General features: G+C 37.7%; 1 protein-coding gene across 15 annotated transcripts in view; it reads right to left on the reverse strand.

Annotated features, from left to right (window-relative positions):
* Positions 1-19777, reverse strand: part of AKAP9 (A-kinase anchoring protein 9) — a 126966-nt gene that overhangs the window by 72068 nt on the left and 35121 nt on the right. For 14 of the 15 annotated variants that reach the window (XR_004970913.1, XM_036328235.1, XM_036328238.1 and 11 more), the window contains 5 exons: positions 16715-19096; positions 12005-12218; positions 11238-11436; positions 6434-6530; positions 2506-2601 (listed from right to left, as the gene is read on the reverse strand). Coding sequence is in view for 14 of the 15 variants with exons in the window: in XM_036328235.1 (XP_036184128.1) it covers positions 2506-2601; positions 6434-6530; positions 11238-11436; positions 12005-12218; positions 16715-19096 (2988 nt within the window). In the remaining variant the exon portion in view is untranslated. The remainder of the gene's footprint in view (positions 1-2505; positions 2602-6433; positions 6531-11237; positions 11437-12004; positions 12219-16714; positions 19097-19777) is intronic. The other variant, XM_036328244.1, reaches the window with a different exon arrangement.

Raw genomic sequence — 19777 nt, forward strand, 5'->3', positions numbered from 1 at the left:
TACAGCCCCAGGTCACCACCCACTCCACTCTGGAACAGCCAGAAGTGCGGACAGGCCACAAAGCTCTGGACTCCTCTCCATTGACAAGAACACTGGTGGATAAAGGTGAGCATCCTTTTGAGGCTCTATGTAGATATGTATGCTCACATCTCTAGGTGCATATTCATCCAGTTTTTCTTGGGAAATGAGCAAAGCATAGCAAAGGGACCTGGTGTTAGAGCCACAGGGCTTCATTCCAGCTCTTGTATTCATCTCATTTACCATGGAACCTTGAACAACTGACCTTCAGTTTCTTCATCTGTCAAATGTTGAAGACAATGCCTACATTGCTAGATTATTGGAAGAAGAGCTTAAAATAAAATAGGTACTATGGCAGTATGTTTGATAAGTGAGGAGACTTGGAAGAAAATTAGCACATGCACAGGCTGTGTTGGAGATGGGCACAGCTCCAGTTCATGTTGTAGGATCATGCCAATTCTCAGTTTCCCTTGGACTCCAAGAGTTGTCATTTTTATCAAGCTTTTTTATTTTTATTATTATGCCATCAACATACTCCCCCTCAGATTTACCCCCATTAATGACTTAACCCCCTTTCCATGTTTCAGTATAGTGTATTTATAATTTCTTTTAGCTGTCTGTAAAAAGGTTCCACCTATAACCTCTGCCGTGTTCCCAGCGCCATCTCAGGACTTGGCAGTTCCCAGTATCCCATCCCTGGGCTATGCTCAGGGGTTCATTTGTACCAGTTCCCTAAAGAGTAAGAAGCCCATTCTGCTCCTGGCAGACTGAGTGGGCCTTTCAGGGGTGTCATAGTGCTGGACAGAACAGGAATATTTAGATTGCTAACATCCAATGTTCGTCTTCACTCTTTATCCTTTATGGGAACAAATTCATTTCTGCACCCCAATGGGTAGAGCCGTTTTCATTGCTCACTGCAGACACGGTAGTCCTCCCTACCCTGGGGGTGCCTTCCCTGCCCTCAGTCCACAGATTTTATTCCAGATGTCCACCTGCATTCTTCCATCAAACCACCTTACACTTTGCCAAGACAGCTCTCCTTACTTGCTAATGCTTCTGTGAGTGTTCTTGGAAACAGCTGAGGGGTGGAGAGCCTATGGAGGAATGATGCTTTACAAATCAAAAAATAATAATGGAGTATATATAAATTAGAATTTGTCATCTCCACAGGGTATGTAGCAGCAGGAAGTGGCTAGTAAATGACAACACTACCCTCTAGTGGCCAACCGAGGCTGGAACTCAAATAGTGCAGGCTCTCTGTGGAGCAGGAAGCTTTGGGTTTCTATACAATGCAGTTTTCCCACTAATTCCATAGAAACCATAAGCAAGAAGTGAGAAGAATTCCCCAGAAAGCATTTGGGCCAGAAAGAAACATAATAGAAAAGTCCCATATTTTAGCGTTTGAATTTTTTTTTTTTGTCCCCCAACAATGAGCTGAAATTCCAAATAGTTCAGAGCTCACTAAAGAAGCTCAGACTTTTAAGGGCATTCTATAATGTTGCTTTTAATAAACAGAATATTTAAGCCACTGCTATCTCTGTTACTAAGGCTTACTGTTAACCGAAAATACTTCTGAAATTCTCTAAAAGAAATGAAAGTTTGTGCTTCTTTTGCATTAAGTAAAAAGTCAGGCAGAGAAAACTTACATTTTTCTAAAGAACTACATAATGAGAGCTATATAAAAGATGGTGCCTCACTTTTTAGTTTGATCTCCAGGAACTAAACATTCAATTCAGATACAGAAGTGACTAAGTCCTGATGGCCCATATATTTCCTTGGTTCTTAACCTCTTCATTTAATTTATTTTTAACCTAATTCCCATGCATTTCCTGTATATCCTATCAATCTTCCCCCTTTAACATATATATACTCCACTGGGATTGTTATATTGGAACAGTGAAGTATTGCCATAAATAAGAAGACAAACTCAGAATTCAACTGTTGCAATATAAGAACCTGATCAGGTATGTGAGTTTTTAAAGAGAATACAAAGACAAAATAAATGGGATCATAATGATAGGCTAGGTAATATACTTGGTATTCAAGAGTTTAAAAGAATGGCTCTGGGCATAGCAGCTAAGAGTATCTATAGTCATTAACATCACAGTAATGTCTCTGGGAAAAGGTAAGCAAAGGTAATATATAAAAGACCAACCACTTTTTTTTCTCATTTCCTACCACATTCACCATCTTTAAGGAAGGCCAACCTCCTACTATTCACAAGGTAACAAATTTATAAAAACTTGTTTTGGTATTTTGAAAAGTTTCTGATTACTATTCCCCATCAAGAAAAGAATGCCTTTTCTCAAAGAAAACATCACAGGATGTTCCACTTAAAGACAACTGTGTATCTGAGAACTTAAAGACAAGCCATGTATGAAACTTATAACAAAAAAATAAAGTGTGTTACCATCAACAAAACTTACGTTTTTGAAGACTCAAGGGAGTATAAACCACAATAATCTTTTGGACAAACTATAAACTTACCTTGGCTACTTCTTCTTCTAATCGTTCTTGGTACTGTTTTTCCAACAACTTAACCATATTTGTTTCTTGTTCCACTCCAAATCCACCATCTGAACACTAAATTAAAAAGTAAAATATGACATATTTATTTACACTAATTATACACAACTTATTTGTAAACTTCTACTCTCAAATATCTTCAAAGGATCAGTATTTCTTAGAAAACTTCTGAGAAGTTTTATTTATTTATTTATTTATTTTTAATATATTTTATTGATTTTTTTTACAGAAAGGAAGGGAGAGGAATAGAGAGTTAGAAACATCGATGAGAGAAGCATTGATCAGCTGCCTCCTGCACACCCCCTATTGGGGATGTGCCTGCAACCAAGGTACATGCCCTTGCCTGGAATCGAACCTGGGACCCTTCAGTCCCCAGCCCAATGCTCTATCCAGTGAGCCAAACCAGCTAGGGCAGAAAACTTCTGAGAAGTTTTAATAAATAAATTTCAGTTTCATTCTCTTCATTGAAAACAATAATTCTAGTGAATAATTGAGTATATACTTCTACTAAATAATTGTACTTGCTACTGTGCACTTAATAAAGATTCAAAGTGAGAAAATATTTACATATTTATATTTAATAATATACAATTATAGGGTGGGAAAAGATACTTCTTAAGTATAATGAATAAGATGTATTTATTTAATTTTAAGTAATGTTAACAGTGGCTGCCTTGGCTCATGAAATTATAAGCAAATTTCCTTCTTGGTACACATGAATAGTATCCAATTGTCTATAAATACAAATTATTTTTATAAATAGAAAAAACATAAATTTTTAAAAAATGTAAACTTGTGCCCTGACCAGTTTGGCTCAGTGGCTAGAGCGTCGGTCTGTGGACTGAAGAGTCCCAGGTTCAATTCCGGTCAAGGGCATGTACCTTGGTTGCAGGCACATCCCCAATAGGGGGTGTGCAGGAGGCAGCTGATGGATGTTTCTCTCTCATGGATGTTTCTAACTCTCTATTCCTCTCTCCCTTCCTCTCTGTAAAAAATAAATAAAATATATTTTTTAAAAAATGTAAACTTGTTCTCAGCATGCAAGTATTTCTTTACCAAATATCTGAATGTCATACAGAGAGATACTCCAAATGGAATGAATGTGAAAGAATAAAAAAGGTAGCCAACATCTCTCCTCTGCATCCAGAATGAGAGCAAGGATCTTTATTTTCTGTGGGACTTAAGAACTAAAAATCTACTAAGATCAGCTGTTTTACAGTTATAATTCTCAAAAAAGTGGCCATAAATGGGGAATAGACACAACACTGAGGAGAGGCAGAAGGTGGTTCACCTAGATGGCATACACTGGAAAAGATGAGGGCTTTATATATAACACTAGAGGCCCGGTGCACAAAAATTTGTGCACTCGGGGTGGGGGGGGGGAAGGGGGACCCTCAGCCTGGCCTGTGCCCTCTCGCAGTCTGGGAGCCCTTGGGAGATAACGACCTGCTGGCTTAGGCCTGCTCCCGGGTGGCAGAGGGCAGGCCCAATCCCTAGGTGCAGCCCCTGGTCGGGCTCAAAGCAGGGCCGATTGGGGAGTTGGGGCGCCACCCCCTGTCATGCACAGAGCAAGGAAGATCAGGAGGTTGCGATGCCACCCTCAGTCACGCTCAGGGTAGGGCCGATTGGGGGGTTGGGGCATCGCCCCCTGTCACACTCAAGGCGGGGTTGATGGGGAGGTTGTGGCGCCACCCCCTGTCACGCACAGAGCAGGGCCAATCAGGGGGTTGGGGCGCTGCCCCCTGTCACGCACAGAGCAGGGCTGATCAGGGGGTTGGGGAGCTCCCCCCTGTCATGCACAGAGCAGGGCCCATCAGGGGGTTGAGGAGCTCCCCTCTGTCACTCACAGAGTAGGGCCGATAGGGGAGTTGGCGCACCGCCCCCTGTCACACACAGAGCAGGGCGGATCAGGGGGTTGGGGCGCTGCCCTCTATCACCCACAGAGCAGGGCCGATCAGGGGGTTGGGGCGCCGCCACTGTCACACTCAGGGCAGGGCCGATAGGGAGGTTATGGCTCTACCCCATCACACACAGAGCAGGGCCCGTGGCGGGGGGGTGGATCGGGGTGCTGCCCTCTATCACCCACAGAGCAGGGCCGAACAGGGGGTTGGGGCGCCGCCACTGTCACACTCAGGGCAGGGCCGATGGGGAGGTTATGGCTCTACACCGTCACACACAGAGCAGGGCCCGTGGGGTTGGGGGTTGGGGCGCCGCACCCTGTCACACACAGAGCTGCAGGGTGATCAGGGGGTCAGGGAGCTCCCCCCTATCAGGCACAGAGCAGGGCCGATCAGGGGGTTGGGGCGCCTTCACCTGTCACGAACAGAGCAGGGCGGATAGGGAGGTTGTGGCCCCGCCCCCTGTCACACACAGAGCTGCAGGGTGATCAGGGGGTTTGGGCGCTGCCCCCTGTCACGCTGATCCCAGTGCCGGGAGGCCTCTCAGCTCCGCTGATCCCAGTGCTGGGAAGCATATTACCCTTTTACTATATAGAATAGAGGCCTGGTGCATGGGTGGGGGCTGGCTGAAGGGTGTCCTGGATCAGGGTGGGGGTCCCCACTGGGGTGCCTGGCCATCCTGGATGAGGGGATGAGGGCTGTTTGCAGCTGGTCACACACCCTTCAGGGTGGGGGTCCCCACTGGGGTTCCTGGCCAGTCTGGGTGAGGGGCTGAGGGCTGTTTTCAGGCTGGGACTGAAGCTCCCAACTGCTCCTTTTTTTCTTTTTCTTTTTTTTTTATTCTGGGCCAGCTTTAGCTCTGAGGCTTGGCCCGGATGAGGGGATGATGACTGTTTGTAGCTGGTCACACACCCTTCAGGGTGGGGGTCCCCACTGGGGTGCCTGGCCAGTCTGGGTGAGGGGCTTGAGGGCTGTTTTCAGGCTGGGACTGAAGCTCCCAACTGCTCCTTTTTTTCTTTTTCTTTTTTTTTTTTAATTCTGGGCCAGCTTTAGCTCTGAGGCTTGGCCCGGATGAGGGGATGATGACTGTTTGTAGCTGGTCACACATCCTTCAGGGTGGGGGTCCCCACTGGGGTGCCTGGCCAGTCTGGGTGAGGGGCTGAGGGCTGTTTTCAGGCTGGGACTGAAGCTCCCAACTGCTCCTTTTTTTCTTTTTTTTTTTTTTTTTTTTTATTCTGGGCCAGCTTTAGCTCTGAGGCTTGGCTCCAGCTCTGAGGCCTCAGCTGCTGAAAACAGGTATCTGGTTTGTTTAGGTTCTATAATCGAAACTCTGTATCAACTCCAGCTCTGAGATGCCAGCCGGCTGAAAGCTGGTTTCTGGGGTTTTGTTTAGCTTCTATCTTTGTTACAATGTTTGAAACTGCAGGCTCAGAGGCCGGCAAGGCAGGCGGGGAACGCTGCAGTCCTCCGTCATTGAAGCAAGCAAGCCTCATGTTAGTTTCAAGCTGCCTGGCTGCCGGCCGCCATGTTGGCTGGCAGTTAATTTGCATATCGCCCTGATTAGCCAATGGGAAGGGTAGCGGTCGTACGCCAATTACCATGTTTCTCTTTTATTAGATAGGATAGCCAGTGCTGAAGGAAGCCTCATCCACTGTTCCAATCTACCATCTTTGGTTCAGGAGATCCCTAAACCCTACTCTAGAGATGATCTTGTCCAACTTCCAATGGTGATAAGAAAAGCTGTTGGCCAAGGCACTGAAACTAATTTGTTACGCAGCCCATATAATACAAAATAAAAAAAGTTTTAAACCGATCATATTCAGGGGGGAAAAAAACTCCTCTATTCTTCTGGGTAGTTTATATAAGGTATTATCCTCATATTTATGATGCTTACTTCTCAGCAACTATTTATTGGACAACCACTAAACCACAGACATAGAAATGACAGTAAGAAAAAAGTAAGTACACATTACAGTTTAAGGATATAATACCTCTGTTGTACCATCCATGTTCTGTTTTAGACGATTTCCAGTTTGCATTGTTTTCTGTACATCAGATTCAGTAATTACGACTGAATCAATGGAGAAGCTAAATATAAATAAAAGAGGGTGAAACATTAGAGCTGTGAGTTTTACTGATAATCCAAATTTAAAGCATGCATGAATGTGTGTACTGGAGCAGGGGAAACAAAAATGATAGGTCAAGAGTTACAGATATTATATTTTAAAACATATTAGTTATTAATTTTCCATTTAAAAGTAAAATAACATAACTGAAAGAGTACTTTAACATCACCAATGAATTTCATGTCATTTTATTTTATTTTCTAAATATGTTTTTATTGGTTTTTAGGGAGAAGAAGGGAGAAAGAGAGTGAGAAACATTGATTGGCTGCCTCCTGCACACCCCCTACTGGAGATGGAGCCCCCAACCCAGGCATGTGCCCTGACTAGGAATCGAACAGGTGACCTCTTGGTACATGGGTTGATGCTTAACCACTGAGAAACACTGGCCAGGATCATGTCATTTTCTAAAGTCAACTACAAATGTATGGCACAAAGTTATTTATAGGTACAGATATTTTAAAGTGTTATCTATAACATTATTGAGTAAAAAAGTTTATGAAATCTCATTTCTATTAAAAATTATTTATATGCACACACATCCACACCAAAAAAGAAGTCTGGAAGAATACACATGAAAAGTAATAATGATTACCTCTAGTGAACTGGGAGCAGTGACAGTGAAGGGAAGATTCTTAATTTATACAGTCTGAAATGTTTTTCTTTTTAATCTGTGTTATCTTTTGGTATTTTGTAAAAAAGTTCCTAAAATGCTTAACTTAGGTCATAAAAATAAGGTAAGATTAATATTTAGGAACTATGGGTAAAAAAATTAAAGGGTAAAATTTAAAATTTTCTTTTTAACTAATATAATTTCTCACTCCCATTTTTGTGTGCACTCATGCTGCCTTCTCCATTCCACCCTCCTCTTAAGCTCCTCCTCCTTTCTTTCTCCCATTCTCTTCTTTCAGTTCGCCATCCCCTAAAGGCCGGATACAGGTTGTCATTGTCCCACTTCATAACTTACACATAACTAATCCCCTACTGATAGACATTTGATTGTTTCCAAATGTTCACTATTACAAATAATACTACAATACAGATCCTCATAAGTATAATCTATGGATGTTTTTATATGATAAAATCATAATTGTCAGGCTTAATATTTAAATTTTTAATATAATGCCAGATTACAAAATGTTATATTAATTTTATTCCCAAAACAGTATCATTTAAGTATTTTCTCAAAACTTCAGCAACATGAAATTTTAACAGTCTTAAAACTTTGTTAGAACACATGCCTTTATTTTTGAGATGACATGTCCTTTCAAATGCTATCGGCCAAGTAAGTTTCTTCTGCTATGAATCACCTATTCCTGTCCTATATTCATAGTCCATGTGAAACAAATGGAAAAATTCATTTCCCTTGACTTTCTTTTCTGCCCTTTCCTGGTTCTTCTATCTTCCTCAACATTTTGTCTGTTTCCTAATTGCTTCTTATATGCACATCCTTGGCTTCAGTATTCATTATTATTGTCATAGCCTAGAAAACCCTCCTGATTATTTATTAAGCCATTAAGATACAAACTCCTAAAAGGTGCTGCTAAGTTACATTGACTTCATTCTGTAGCTTTATAGCATTTGAAATTATTTATCCCAAATTAAAAAAAATCTGGCTAACACCGAATTCACTGCTCCTCTCTTACAGTTAAGGTCCCATTCCCCACCAGCCTGATTTCTTTATTTATACTTATGCACCATTTTTCTCCATATTCTCTAATCCCAAACAACAAAATCAACTTTGATTTTCTCCTCTGCTTTGCTCCCAACATTATTCCACCCCAATGTTTCATATCCATTCCTTGATTTTCTTTTCTCCTAGAGCCACTCTAATATTACAGAAATGTACAGGATGGACAGTGAAAAATATCACACAAAGATGGATTTAAATTCTAGCACTTTGGCTGTATCACCATGTTTCATTCCCTAATCACTACTTTTAAAAAATTATTTTGTGAATAATTATTGTTTCAATGATTAGATAGAAGTCTCATGAGGGAAAGGGCAGCTTTATATACATCTAAAGCTTCTTCCATGCTATATAGCCAAGGCTCTTATTGAGATGCTTAAATTATCTGCCCCAAATAACAGGCAATAAAAAGTCAAATCAGAGGTGGTCAAATGCAAGTCTGTCTGACTCTTATGCCCATGGTCCTTCTAACTCCATACTATATCCCTAAGAAGCTTCTAGTATGACATAACCAATGTGTTAAATGAATGACTCAGTTATTTCTCTTAAACTAGTTCACGTCTACCTTAGAACACTATACTCTTTATTCAAAAAGTATTATGGTTGTGTCCAAATGTATGATGACAGTTAGAAGAAATGACTTTGACTCATTACTGTTAGTAAGAGTGAGCATGGTGGTCAATAAATGTCTCTTTGGCATGGAGGGAAGTAATGATTTTAGTTGAAAGGTATTCTCAATACATTTCCACTGAGTATAGAAACTCTGCGAGAGGGTGGCAAGCTGGCAAAAGTTCAAATGCAGGAACAGCAAAGTAAGCCTACATTTCAGAAAATTCCCCTTTTTCATGCTTTGGAGAAAAAGCATCACTAATTAAAAGGAGGCTATTTAAAATATTGTAGCTGGTTATTACAGAGTTTTTGCTATCTTCCTATTTTCTTTCCCATCAGGAAACCTAAAGTAGTGGTTTTCAAGTGGCAATCCATGAACTGCCTGCATCAGAATTACCTGGTTACAAATACAAGTGTCCAGGTTCCATCTCAAAGCTATTGAGTCTGTAATCTTAAGTTTCAATAATATAAAATGATTAAGTTTGAGGCCAATTCCAAAGCCTACATACAGACCCTGAATCAAAGGAGAAGCATACTGCTTCCAACGAACTGTGGACATTCACTATTTTCTAACAAGCAGAGCTAGTTATACACTATAGTATACTTCCCAAATAAAGTATTATTAACTGCTCATTCATTTTACAAATATTTACTGAACACCTACTGTGCATAGGGAATTATTATAAGGTTTGGGACATATCAGTGATGTAAACAGACAAAAACCTCCACCTTTCTAACAGTTCACAGGAGACAGTCAATAAGTGAAACAAACTACCCTCAAAATACACACACACACACACACTCTCTCTCTCTCTCTCTCTCTTTTTAATTTTATATATACAATAAATAATATTAAATAATATGAAAAAATGAAGCAGAAAATTAGGACACCGAGTTTTAAGGGGTGATTTTAATTTAAACAAGGTGATCAGAATTGGTCTCTTGGAAACATGACATTTGAGTTAATTCTCCATGGAGGTGAGTGTGCTGGGTATGCAAGCACCTGGAGAAAGATCACTTAGGTAAAAGGAACCCTTGCAGGACATCAGGCCCTGTTCAAAATGTCCACTGAAATGTGTGGTTCACATGAAAAGGACCTTGAAATTTGGTCCTTTCAGAAACAACTATGGATATATTTGGTCCATGCCAAAGGGACCTTGATATTGATCCTGTTAAAAACATCCATGGTTAGAAAATGTCCCTGGGTTCAAATGGCCCATAATGTTTATTTATATTTTTGGTTTATAGGATTAATACATAAAAATACTATCACGTTTTATTGGTTGAATAATTATGTGATGAATGTATTGCCAATAATGATCCTTCTCAACCTCGGTAGTCTAGCTGGTAATGGCACAAAGGTTAGGTAGATGCTTTGGGGTTTGAATCTTGCAGAAGAGCGGGATTTAAATATCAAAGACCTTTTCCTGTGGACCAAATGTCTCCATGGATATTTTAACAGGATCAAATGTTCATTAACCGAAGGAACAGAAATGAGAAGTCCCTAAAGCAGGAGCATATCCACGATTTGAGGATCTCAAGTAGATTAGCTTGAGAACAGTAAATGAGAGGCAAGTCTGTCGGAGATAAAGTCAGAGAGGCAATAGGGACACATCATGTAGGCCCCCATAATAGCAGTGTAAGAACACAAGAACATTGGAATAACCTCATCTGTCTTAAATTTTAAAAGCAAAGTTCTAGAACTGTGTTGAGTTCAGACTCTGGGGAAGAGTTTAGGTAGAAGCTGGGAGACAGGTTGCTGCCACAATACAGGTGAGACATGACGATGGCAGTGATCAGAGGAATGGTGAGAAGTGGTCCAGTTTGGATGTATTTTGGAGGTACAGGTAACAGCATTTATTGATAAGTGAAAGTGAGGTCTGAGAGAAGAGGAGTCACCATAGATGGAGATGGTTGCGGAAGAAGCATATTTTGAGGGGGGATCCAGAGTTTTATTTTGGACATAGTGAGTCTGAGTATTAGACAATCAAGTGGGGGAAGTCCAGCCATGACTGAAATGCTCATATCTTAGAGTCCTCGTGTATTCCCCACGTCAAAGTACTACAGACTGGGCATACAATAAACAACAAGAACATGCACACTGCTTCATTTAATCCAGCAGATTAATAACAACCAGCACCCTTATAAAATATAGGTGTAAGTAAGATTCCTATAATAAAATGTCTGGTTTACATTAACATTTACTTTACACATTTTAAGATAACTATCTCCTGTTCTTATTTCTTGATAATACTACATCCCATCTCTTTCAAATAACTTTGCTTAAGTTACTTTTCCCCCCTTAAAACAACCATTCTATGAGTGTTACTAAGCTACACATACTATTGATTGAAATTATAAGTAGATGGATACCTTGGCTGAACTGTGGACTCACTAATAGCTTGAAGTTTTTCCTGCAAACAATGGATCTCTGCCTCATAGTTTTCTTCAGTTTCTTTCAACTGTTGCTGCAAAGAGGATATGAGTTTTTCTAATTCTTGGACCTGTTTTTCAAGTTGTTTAATTTTTTCAATATGTTCCAGGGTAGATAACTTGCTTTTATGACTGGCATCTAAGATAAACATAAGAAAAGACATTTAATACAAATTTATTAGTGAAATACCACAATCATTTTTCTGTGTGTGCAGAGAATATTCATATATAAAGCTATTCCTGATCAAGCTCCTGCCAATAACTTGGGCTTTATCCCCCACTACTTTTTCACACACCTTGCACTCTCAATTCTCCAATTTGGATGCGGTCTGTCACACCTGCAGGTTTAAATCTCAGGAGCCTGCCCTAAAATTCCACCCTCCCTACTCCTGCCCACTGCCTGACCCTACTAATCCCCCAAGGAAGTACTAGACTTTTCCTCTCTCCTACCATTCTTTCTATTCATTCTATTATAGAAATGGTCCTGCTGTTTTCTAACAGTTAATTTTATATTCCTTTCCCACTGGATTGTGACTTCCTTTGGGAACATATTTCAGTGATTTTAGATTTCATAAGCACTTGATAAACAAATGAATCCAAGACTGAAATATACAATTACCTTCCTCTATGGGTTCTAAGACAAGAACAGAATCACTTATTTACTTATTTACTTCATACTACTTATAATTTTGTCAAAAACCATTTACCTGTTTCCTGTGTTTTTATATTCTGTAGCTCTAACTGGTGAATTTTCTGAAGTTCCTTGATTTTTTCCTCTTGAGCAAAAATTAGTTCCTCTTTAAGACTGCAAAGAGCTTTATCTTTTTCATTTTCCATGTATTCACGAACTTGATCCACATGAGTCGAATAAACCAGAGAGAGGCATATACGTTGAGCTTCCATCTGTAGCCTTAAATCATTCTTAAAAGTGAATGTATATACATTAGAAAGTTTTAAAATGACAAATCAAATAATTTAACTTGTATTTTTTTGCATATACTGACCACAAAATGGAAAATACATGAAATTATAGTTTAACAATTCATGTAAGGAAAGTGAAGCCTAATTTTTTTCTCACTTTTCATTCTGCCGCATTGCTCCACTTATCTTTTCAAGGAAAGTACCATAATGCTTTCTTTAGCTCAAGTTTATGGTAAATTTTGATATTTGGTATAGCCAGTATGGCGTCATCTCTTATTTTTGTTTAAAAATATTTTAAATGTAAAGAAATACAAAGAAAAATGTTATAAACATCTACATATTCACACCCAAATTAACAAACACTAATATTTTGTCTTTTTAAAAAAGATTTCTCCTTCCTACACACTTCCTTTTTGGTTTAAAACAAAATATAAATAAAATTTAATCTATCATACTACCATTCCTCCTTCTCCAGAGACAATCATTATCACATTACTTACAAGTCCAGTCCATTACTTATACCGTCACTTCTCAACATATCTATAGGCAATGTACTATACCAGTATTTAGTGTTCTAACGAATTCACATAAATAGTGCAAAATGGTATTTATATTACAAACCACTCTTCTCATGCAATATCCTTCTGAGAGTTATCCATGTAGATACAGGTTAACTTATTTTAACTGTAGTATGGTATATATGAATATACCACAATCTTTCCATTTCCTTTCTGGAGATAAACTGGACTATTTCTAATTTTTTATATTTAAAAAAAATGTTACAATAAATTCTTATACACATCCCTTGTAAAATGTGCTAGTGCTTTCCTAATGTAGTGATTCTCAAACTTTAGTGTGCGTCAGATTCATCTGGAGTGCTTATTAAAGCAGATTGCTAGGCCCTTCCTCCAGAATTTTTGGTTCTGGAAATCTGTTGTGGGGCTCGAGAATTTGAGTTTTAACCAGTTTCCGAGTGATACTGAAGTTGCTGGTCAGGGACCACACTGACAGCCACCTAGAAATGTATCTGGGTTGTAGCTTATGCACATTAACTGTATTAGATTTTACCAAAATATTTTATGTATAGTTATACCAATGTATATTGACATTAGCAGTGTATGAGTCCTCATCTCCCCCATAGTGTCACTACACTTTTTACTGAGACTTATTTTGCAATCTGATGGGTAGAAAATACTGGGGGTTTTTTGTTTGTTTGTTTGTTTAAATGAATGCATCTTTTTTTTTTTTTACACATTTTAAAAAATATATTTTTATTGATTTCAAAGAGAAAGGGAGAGGGAGGGAGGGAGGGAGGGAGGGAGGGAGGGAGGGAGGGAGGGAGAGAAAGAAAGAAAGAAAGAAAGAAAGAAAGAAAGAAAGAAAGAAAGAAAGAAAGAAAGAAAGATAGATCAATGATGAGAGAGAATCATTGATCGGCTGCACCCTGCATGCCTGCCACCGGATATCAAGCCCGTAACCTGGGCATTTGCCCTTGACCAGAATTGAACCTGGTACCCTTCAGTCCACTGAGCCAAACCAGCTAGGGCTAGAAAATGCTGTTTTTTTGTTACATCCATTTATAAAGTTAAAAGTATCCCTTCATTTTTATTAGCCATTTTGGTTTCCTATTCTGAGACACATGTCTATATATCTTTTGTTCAATTCTATAAATGTAATCCTCTTCTTACATCAGTGTTCTCTACACCTTCTTCAGATTAACCTTCCCTTTTCTTTACAATATGTGGCAAATATGTAATCCCAGTCCTTCAACTTGTAGTATTATTTGTAAAACATATATAATGATATTTATCAATCTTTTTTGTGTATTTTTGTCTTCATTAAAAGTCTCTATCAAGATTCTAATTTCCTTTTATGTGAACATCTTTAACCAATCTGGAGTTATTGTATTCTAAAGGGTAAGGATCTAATTCCCTAATTCCCCACCCCAAATATCAAAAGGATATTTGCCAAAAAGCATAAAAGAATATTATCAATAACTTATATCAATTTGAAAACATAATTTAAAATGAAGGCCTATGCTATTTCACTGTTGGTTCTTGATAAACTGGCTTTGTTTTGTTTATTCTTTCTTTTATTCACTCATTTAAATAATCTTATTAACTGCCTATCTTGTGTCTGACATCATTTTAGTCTCTACGGATACAACAGACAGGGTTCTTGCTTCAAAGAGCTGATATTCTAGTTGTTCCTCTTGTAGTTTCTAAATGCCAATACCTTTTTCAATTCTAATTATTACCTTCAATTTTACACATATACATTTCAATCCAATTTGTCCCCAAGAATCAATAATCGATCATATAACATTTCTGCCACTCCTCCCTCTTCCTTGCATCCCGACATTGATGAGACTTCTGTGATATTATTTTCCTCCTGCTCAAACCTCCTAATTATATTCATATGGAATTATACTTCAAAATTATTTATTTGTTACCTTTAATTATAAAAAAATCTTAACACCCACATTTATTTTGGTTTCAGTGCGAGATATCTGTTCTATTTACTAAGTTTATTTAGTCCCAGGAGTAGTAATTTGTGTGGCCTTAGCATTATTTCTAAGCATATTTCGACTGCTCTTAGGTGTCACTGTTGTGTAAACTATTGCTCAGTTTCTTCTGTGAGCTTCCTTCCATACACACATATTCACTCTCCTCCTACCAATAAAGGGGTTTGTCTTGGTAGTGATGAGTGGGCAGGGACAATTTACAGGCTTGCCTCTCTTCACTTTCTGTAAGTTAATGTCACTGAAAATGTCTTTAGTAGAGGAAATAAAATTCCTATTGAAAAAATGTGACCATTTTATTATCTTCAAATTTAGGTCCTCTCCTAATAATGCTTTTTAAATGATTTCTGGTATTTTAGGATTAATTAAATTAAATTGAAACCAGTTTAAGGTTTTGAAAACAATTCCAGATATTGAGCAAATCATTAATAATTATGCAATTTGAATTTCTTAATTATTTAAATTATTAAAATGGAAACTATCTTCACATATGATATATTATAAATATGAACATATTAGAATAATAAAGAGAAAACTTTCCAGTGGCTTCCTACTGTATCCTATATAATAAAAACCTAATATGCAAATTGACCGAATAGCAGAACGACCGGTCGCTATTGATGTACACTGACCACAAGGGGGCAGACGCTCAATGTAGAAGCTGCCCCCAGCCTGCAGGCCCCAGGGCAGCCTAGGCAGGTGGCAGTGAGGGGGCCCTGATCACCCTGCTGGTCACCCCGCAGATCGGCCCTGATCACCAGCCAGGCCTAGGGATCCTACCCATGCATGAATTTCGTGCATCAGGCCTCTAGTATAAAATAAAATCTCAACATCTTATAAAGTCTGTAAGTCTCCCTAAGATCTGGCCTCTTACTTTTTCAAACTCTTCTTCCACTCTTCCTCTTTCAAAATCAACTAAACACACTTTCATTCTGCAACTCAAATTCATCTATGTCTGTCTTCACAATTGCTCTGATTTCCTTGGGGTAGGCTCCTCCCTGTCATTCAAATCTCAGTTCAAATGTCAATTTCTCCAAGAAACCTTTCCTGACCACCCTATTTAATGCTGCCACATCACTACCCCTCATTCTCTATCACTTTATCTGTTTTATTTTCTTCCTAGGACTTACCACTATTTCTAACTACTCTACTTGTTTCCTTGTATACTGCCTGCCTGCATCACCAGAATATATGCTCTCTGAGATCTGGAATCATCTTTCTCTTGTTTGCCATTATACACCTATACCTGGCAAGAGATTCAGTAAATACTTGTTACATAAATGAAGAAACACAAGGATTGAGTTAATATCATTACATAAGACACCCAGTGGAATTTTCCTATTATTTCTAATATTAGTATCTAGCAAATATAAATTGTTGGGAGTCATCTATTATTACTTATTACATGCATTCTTTAACTGTATTTTAGAATTAATACTTTTCCCCCTTTCAGGTATAACGATACACAAAGAAAACTCTAGGGCTTAAATTGAGATTTTTTTTTTTCAGGGAAATATAGTTTCACAACTACTGAACAACTATATAGAGTACTTTAAATTTAAGAGTTGATTTTCAGTTGTGGAACTTTGAAAACACCAGTATGAATTAAAATTCTGAAACTGATCTTTGGGATTATAACAAAATAGTAAAAAATAACTTTTGTAAAGTTTATATTCTGAACGTAGTTATTTAAATTCTTGCCTTTCCAAAGAAAATGTGAAACCATTACTATTTTTTTTATTTCTTGAGCAGAATGTACAACACAGATGAACTGAAAGAAAGCCAACAATGTTTAAGAAAAATAGATACAAGAAATAATAAGTAAATGACAGGCCCAAATGAAAACTATATTACAGGGTTCATTTTCATTCTCCTGTAAGGAGGTTAATTTATGTCTTAGGAAAAGAAGAACTTTTTTTTAGTATGTAACATACATTAGCAATGCGCTTTAGCATATATAAGTAAGTAAACATACCTGTTCAGATTTAAGTACACTAAGTTCCTGCTGAAGTTTATCACTGTCACTTGGTTCAGTTATCCCAAGTGATAATTCATTTGCCACAGATGGCAAGTGATCCCAACACAACTGTTCTTGTTTGCTTTCTTTTCCAATAGTCATATTTTCAAAAGGTATTTTCTCATCCTCCACTATTTTTGATTCACCAAAATCTTTATTTATTTTAGAAACTGATCCTTCAGATTCCCTGCTTGTCATAGTCACAACTCCATCATTTAAAGAACTTAACTGAACATCACATCCACTTATATTTTCTGTCCTATTATGGTTAATTATGACTTCTAGCTCTTTACATCTCAATAAAACTTGCTCTTTCTCTTGCTTTAAAGATTTAACTTCTTCACTTAGAAAACAAATTTCACCATGTTTCTGTTTTAATTGTTCAGAAAGGTCAGAGAGTCTTTCTGACAGTTCTAATTTTTCTCGCTTGGTTACCTCAAGTTTTTCCATAAGTTCTGTGGTATCTTTCTCGACCACCTCACCAATTTCCAATGATTCTGCTATGAAAATTTTGTCGTCATCAAACACTGAACTTTTCACTTTTGCTGTAGTTGGGTTTATTCTTTGCCAATGATGAAGTTCTTCACTAAGTGCTTTAAGCTTACTTCTGTACTCTACCTCTTGTTTATTTTTACTGTCTTCTAAATCATTTTTTGTCTTGAGAAGGCAAGCATAATCCTCTTGTAACTCCTGATAGTTAACTTCAAAATTTTTTTCAGCAAATGAAAAAGTGTTTCGTTGCTTCTCAATCTCTTCATTTAGCTGAGTACATTGTTTTTTGAGGTCTTCATTTTGCTCAGTGAGTATTTCTATTTCTTTTTGCCAGCTACCATCTTTGGATTTGGACTTAATGGAGTCCGTGCAAATTAATCTTTCTTCTTGATTAACAGTATATATTTTCAACATGTCTTCGAGGGCTTTTTTTTCATCTTTAAGAATACTATTTTCTGCTTCAAGTTGCACAAATTTTTCTTGAAGGTCATCCTCCTTTTCCTTCATTTGTTTCTCCAATAATTCAGTTTTAAGCTGCAATTCTTGAACTTCTTGTTCAAGGGTACCCTTTTCCTTTTCTTCTTGTCTGAGTATTTCAATTTCTTTTTGAAGTTCATTGATTTGAAGAGCCATTTCTTCTGACTTTGAATTCACAAGGGACTGCTGTAAATCTTTTAGCTTTGAAATTTCCAAAATTAATTGATTCTGCTTAGTTATTAAATTGTCTCTTTCAAACTGTATGTTTTCTATCTTTTGACTCATTTCATTCTGTAAGCCATCTATCTGCTGTTTATAGTGAATGCCTAAGTTATCTTTAAGTTTCTCAATATTTATTCGATGCTCAATTTCTAAATCTTCCTTTAGTTTGGAAAGTTCTTCTTCATGACTAAACAGAAGCTGTGTTCTCAGTCTCTCTAATTCAGCTTCTTGTGATTCTGCCATTCTATCTAACACAGCATTCTTTTCTCTTTCTAACATGTCAAGTTTTATCTTATAATTTGTAACTTCTGCTTCATGTTTTAATTCTAGTTCCTTCCTGGATTCGGATGCAGATACAATCTCAGCTTTCAAATCCTCCACTGTACTAAGGGACTTATGTGCTTCATTTAGTTTACTTTCTTGTTCAGCTATTGTCTGTCTAGCTCTCTGAATTTGGTCTCTTGAAAAGCTCAATTCTTCAAAAAGGTCTTCAAGCTGTCTTTGTAGAGCAGACTTTTCTCCTAAAATTATTCCTAGTTCTTCTTTGAGTTTTTCCTTTTGAGAGTTAGTATCTTGCAATTTTATATTCAGTTCATTTATTGCCATATTCATTAACTTTACTTGATCTTCATTAACTGTAATATTTGGACATGATCTTAAAGCATTATCCATCTCTCCCTTATGTTGTGTTTTAAGTTCATCTATCTGTGATATGTGTTGTTTTATTAACTCTTGCTTCATCTGTACTATCTGCTGTCCATACATCTCATCCAGCTCTGCCCGGAGTTGTTCTAACTTTCTTTGTGTTTCTTGTTCCATTCTTTGCAGGATATCAGTTTCAAATTGGCTATCTTTATGGTTTTTCTTCTGAAGTTCTTCAACTGTCCCCATTAATTGTTTTATTTCCTCAGAACACTGTCTTTCCTTTTGCTTGGAATTAGTCAGCTCTAAATTCATATTTTTTATCTCTTGATTCTTTTGTACAACCTGTTCTTGTAATTCTTCCAGTAATTTGTCAGCAGCTATGACTTTATCCTTTAGCTCAAGAGTTTTTCTTTCTTCTTCAATTATTTTTGTATTTAATTCTTCAATGATTGCCTCCTTTTCTTGAACTTCTTTATTTGAGCTTTCTACTCTTTTATCTTGTTCCTTTAAAAAGAAAAAAAAGGAAATATAAAAATGACATTTTTAGTTCCTAGGAACTTATGTCACTTAACCTCATTACCAAGAAAGTAAGATTTTTACATAATCGTATAAAAAGCAACTGCTGGGGCTGTCCCTCAATTTTCTCAAGTCAGTGAGAAAATTTATAGTTCTAGAAGAAAGTCTTAAAAATCAAGGTTCCTCCAGTGTATTCTAATGACCTGAAGGTATTTGATGGGCAAGTGCCTTAACTTCATTCCTGGGGCTAAGTGAATTAGAAATTTAGGGATATGCAGCACTTAAGTGATTGAACCTCAAGCGACATGCAAGACAACCCTACCATGTATGACATATCAACTTGGTTCCAGACTTTTGGTTTCAAAAGAAATTTGAAAGTGGGACAGATACTTTTGCCTGGTTTGGGATTCTATTTTAGAATTGTAGGTAAGCCTAAACCCAGAACAATTGCCAAAGCTGTGATTATCATTAAGCACAATCATACACAGGAGTCTTATACCAAAATAAGTCAAGCAGGAACCATGGAGTTGAAGTTTTCCCTCTGTTACTTAGTTGCCTATGTAGTTAAGGGTTGTAGACCCAAGAACAAAGAAAAAAGTAAAATCGGAAGAATGGAACAGAATATATGTAGGTAAATTAAATCACCTTAAGGCAGCGGTTCTCAACCTG

Source organism: Myotis myotis, unplaced genomic scaffold (genome assembly GCF_014108235.1).
Source record: "Myotis myotis isolate mMyoMyo1 unplaced genomic scaffold, mMyoMyo1.p scaffold_m19_p_11, whole genome shotgun sequence".
In the NCBI taxonomy this organism is placed as follows: Eukaryota; Metazoa; Chordata; class Mammalia; order Chiroptera; family Vespertilionidae; genus Myotis; species Myotis myotis.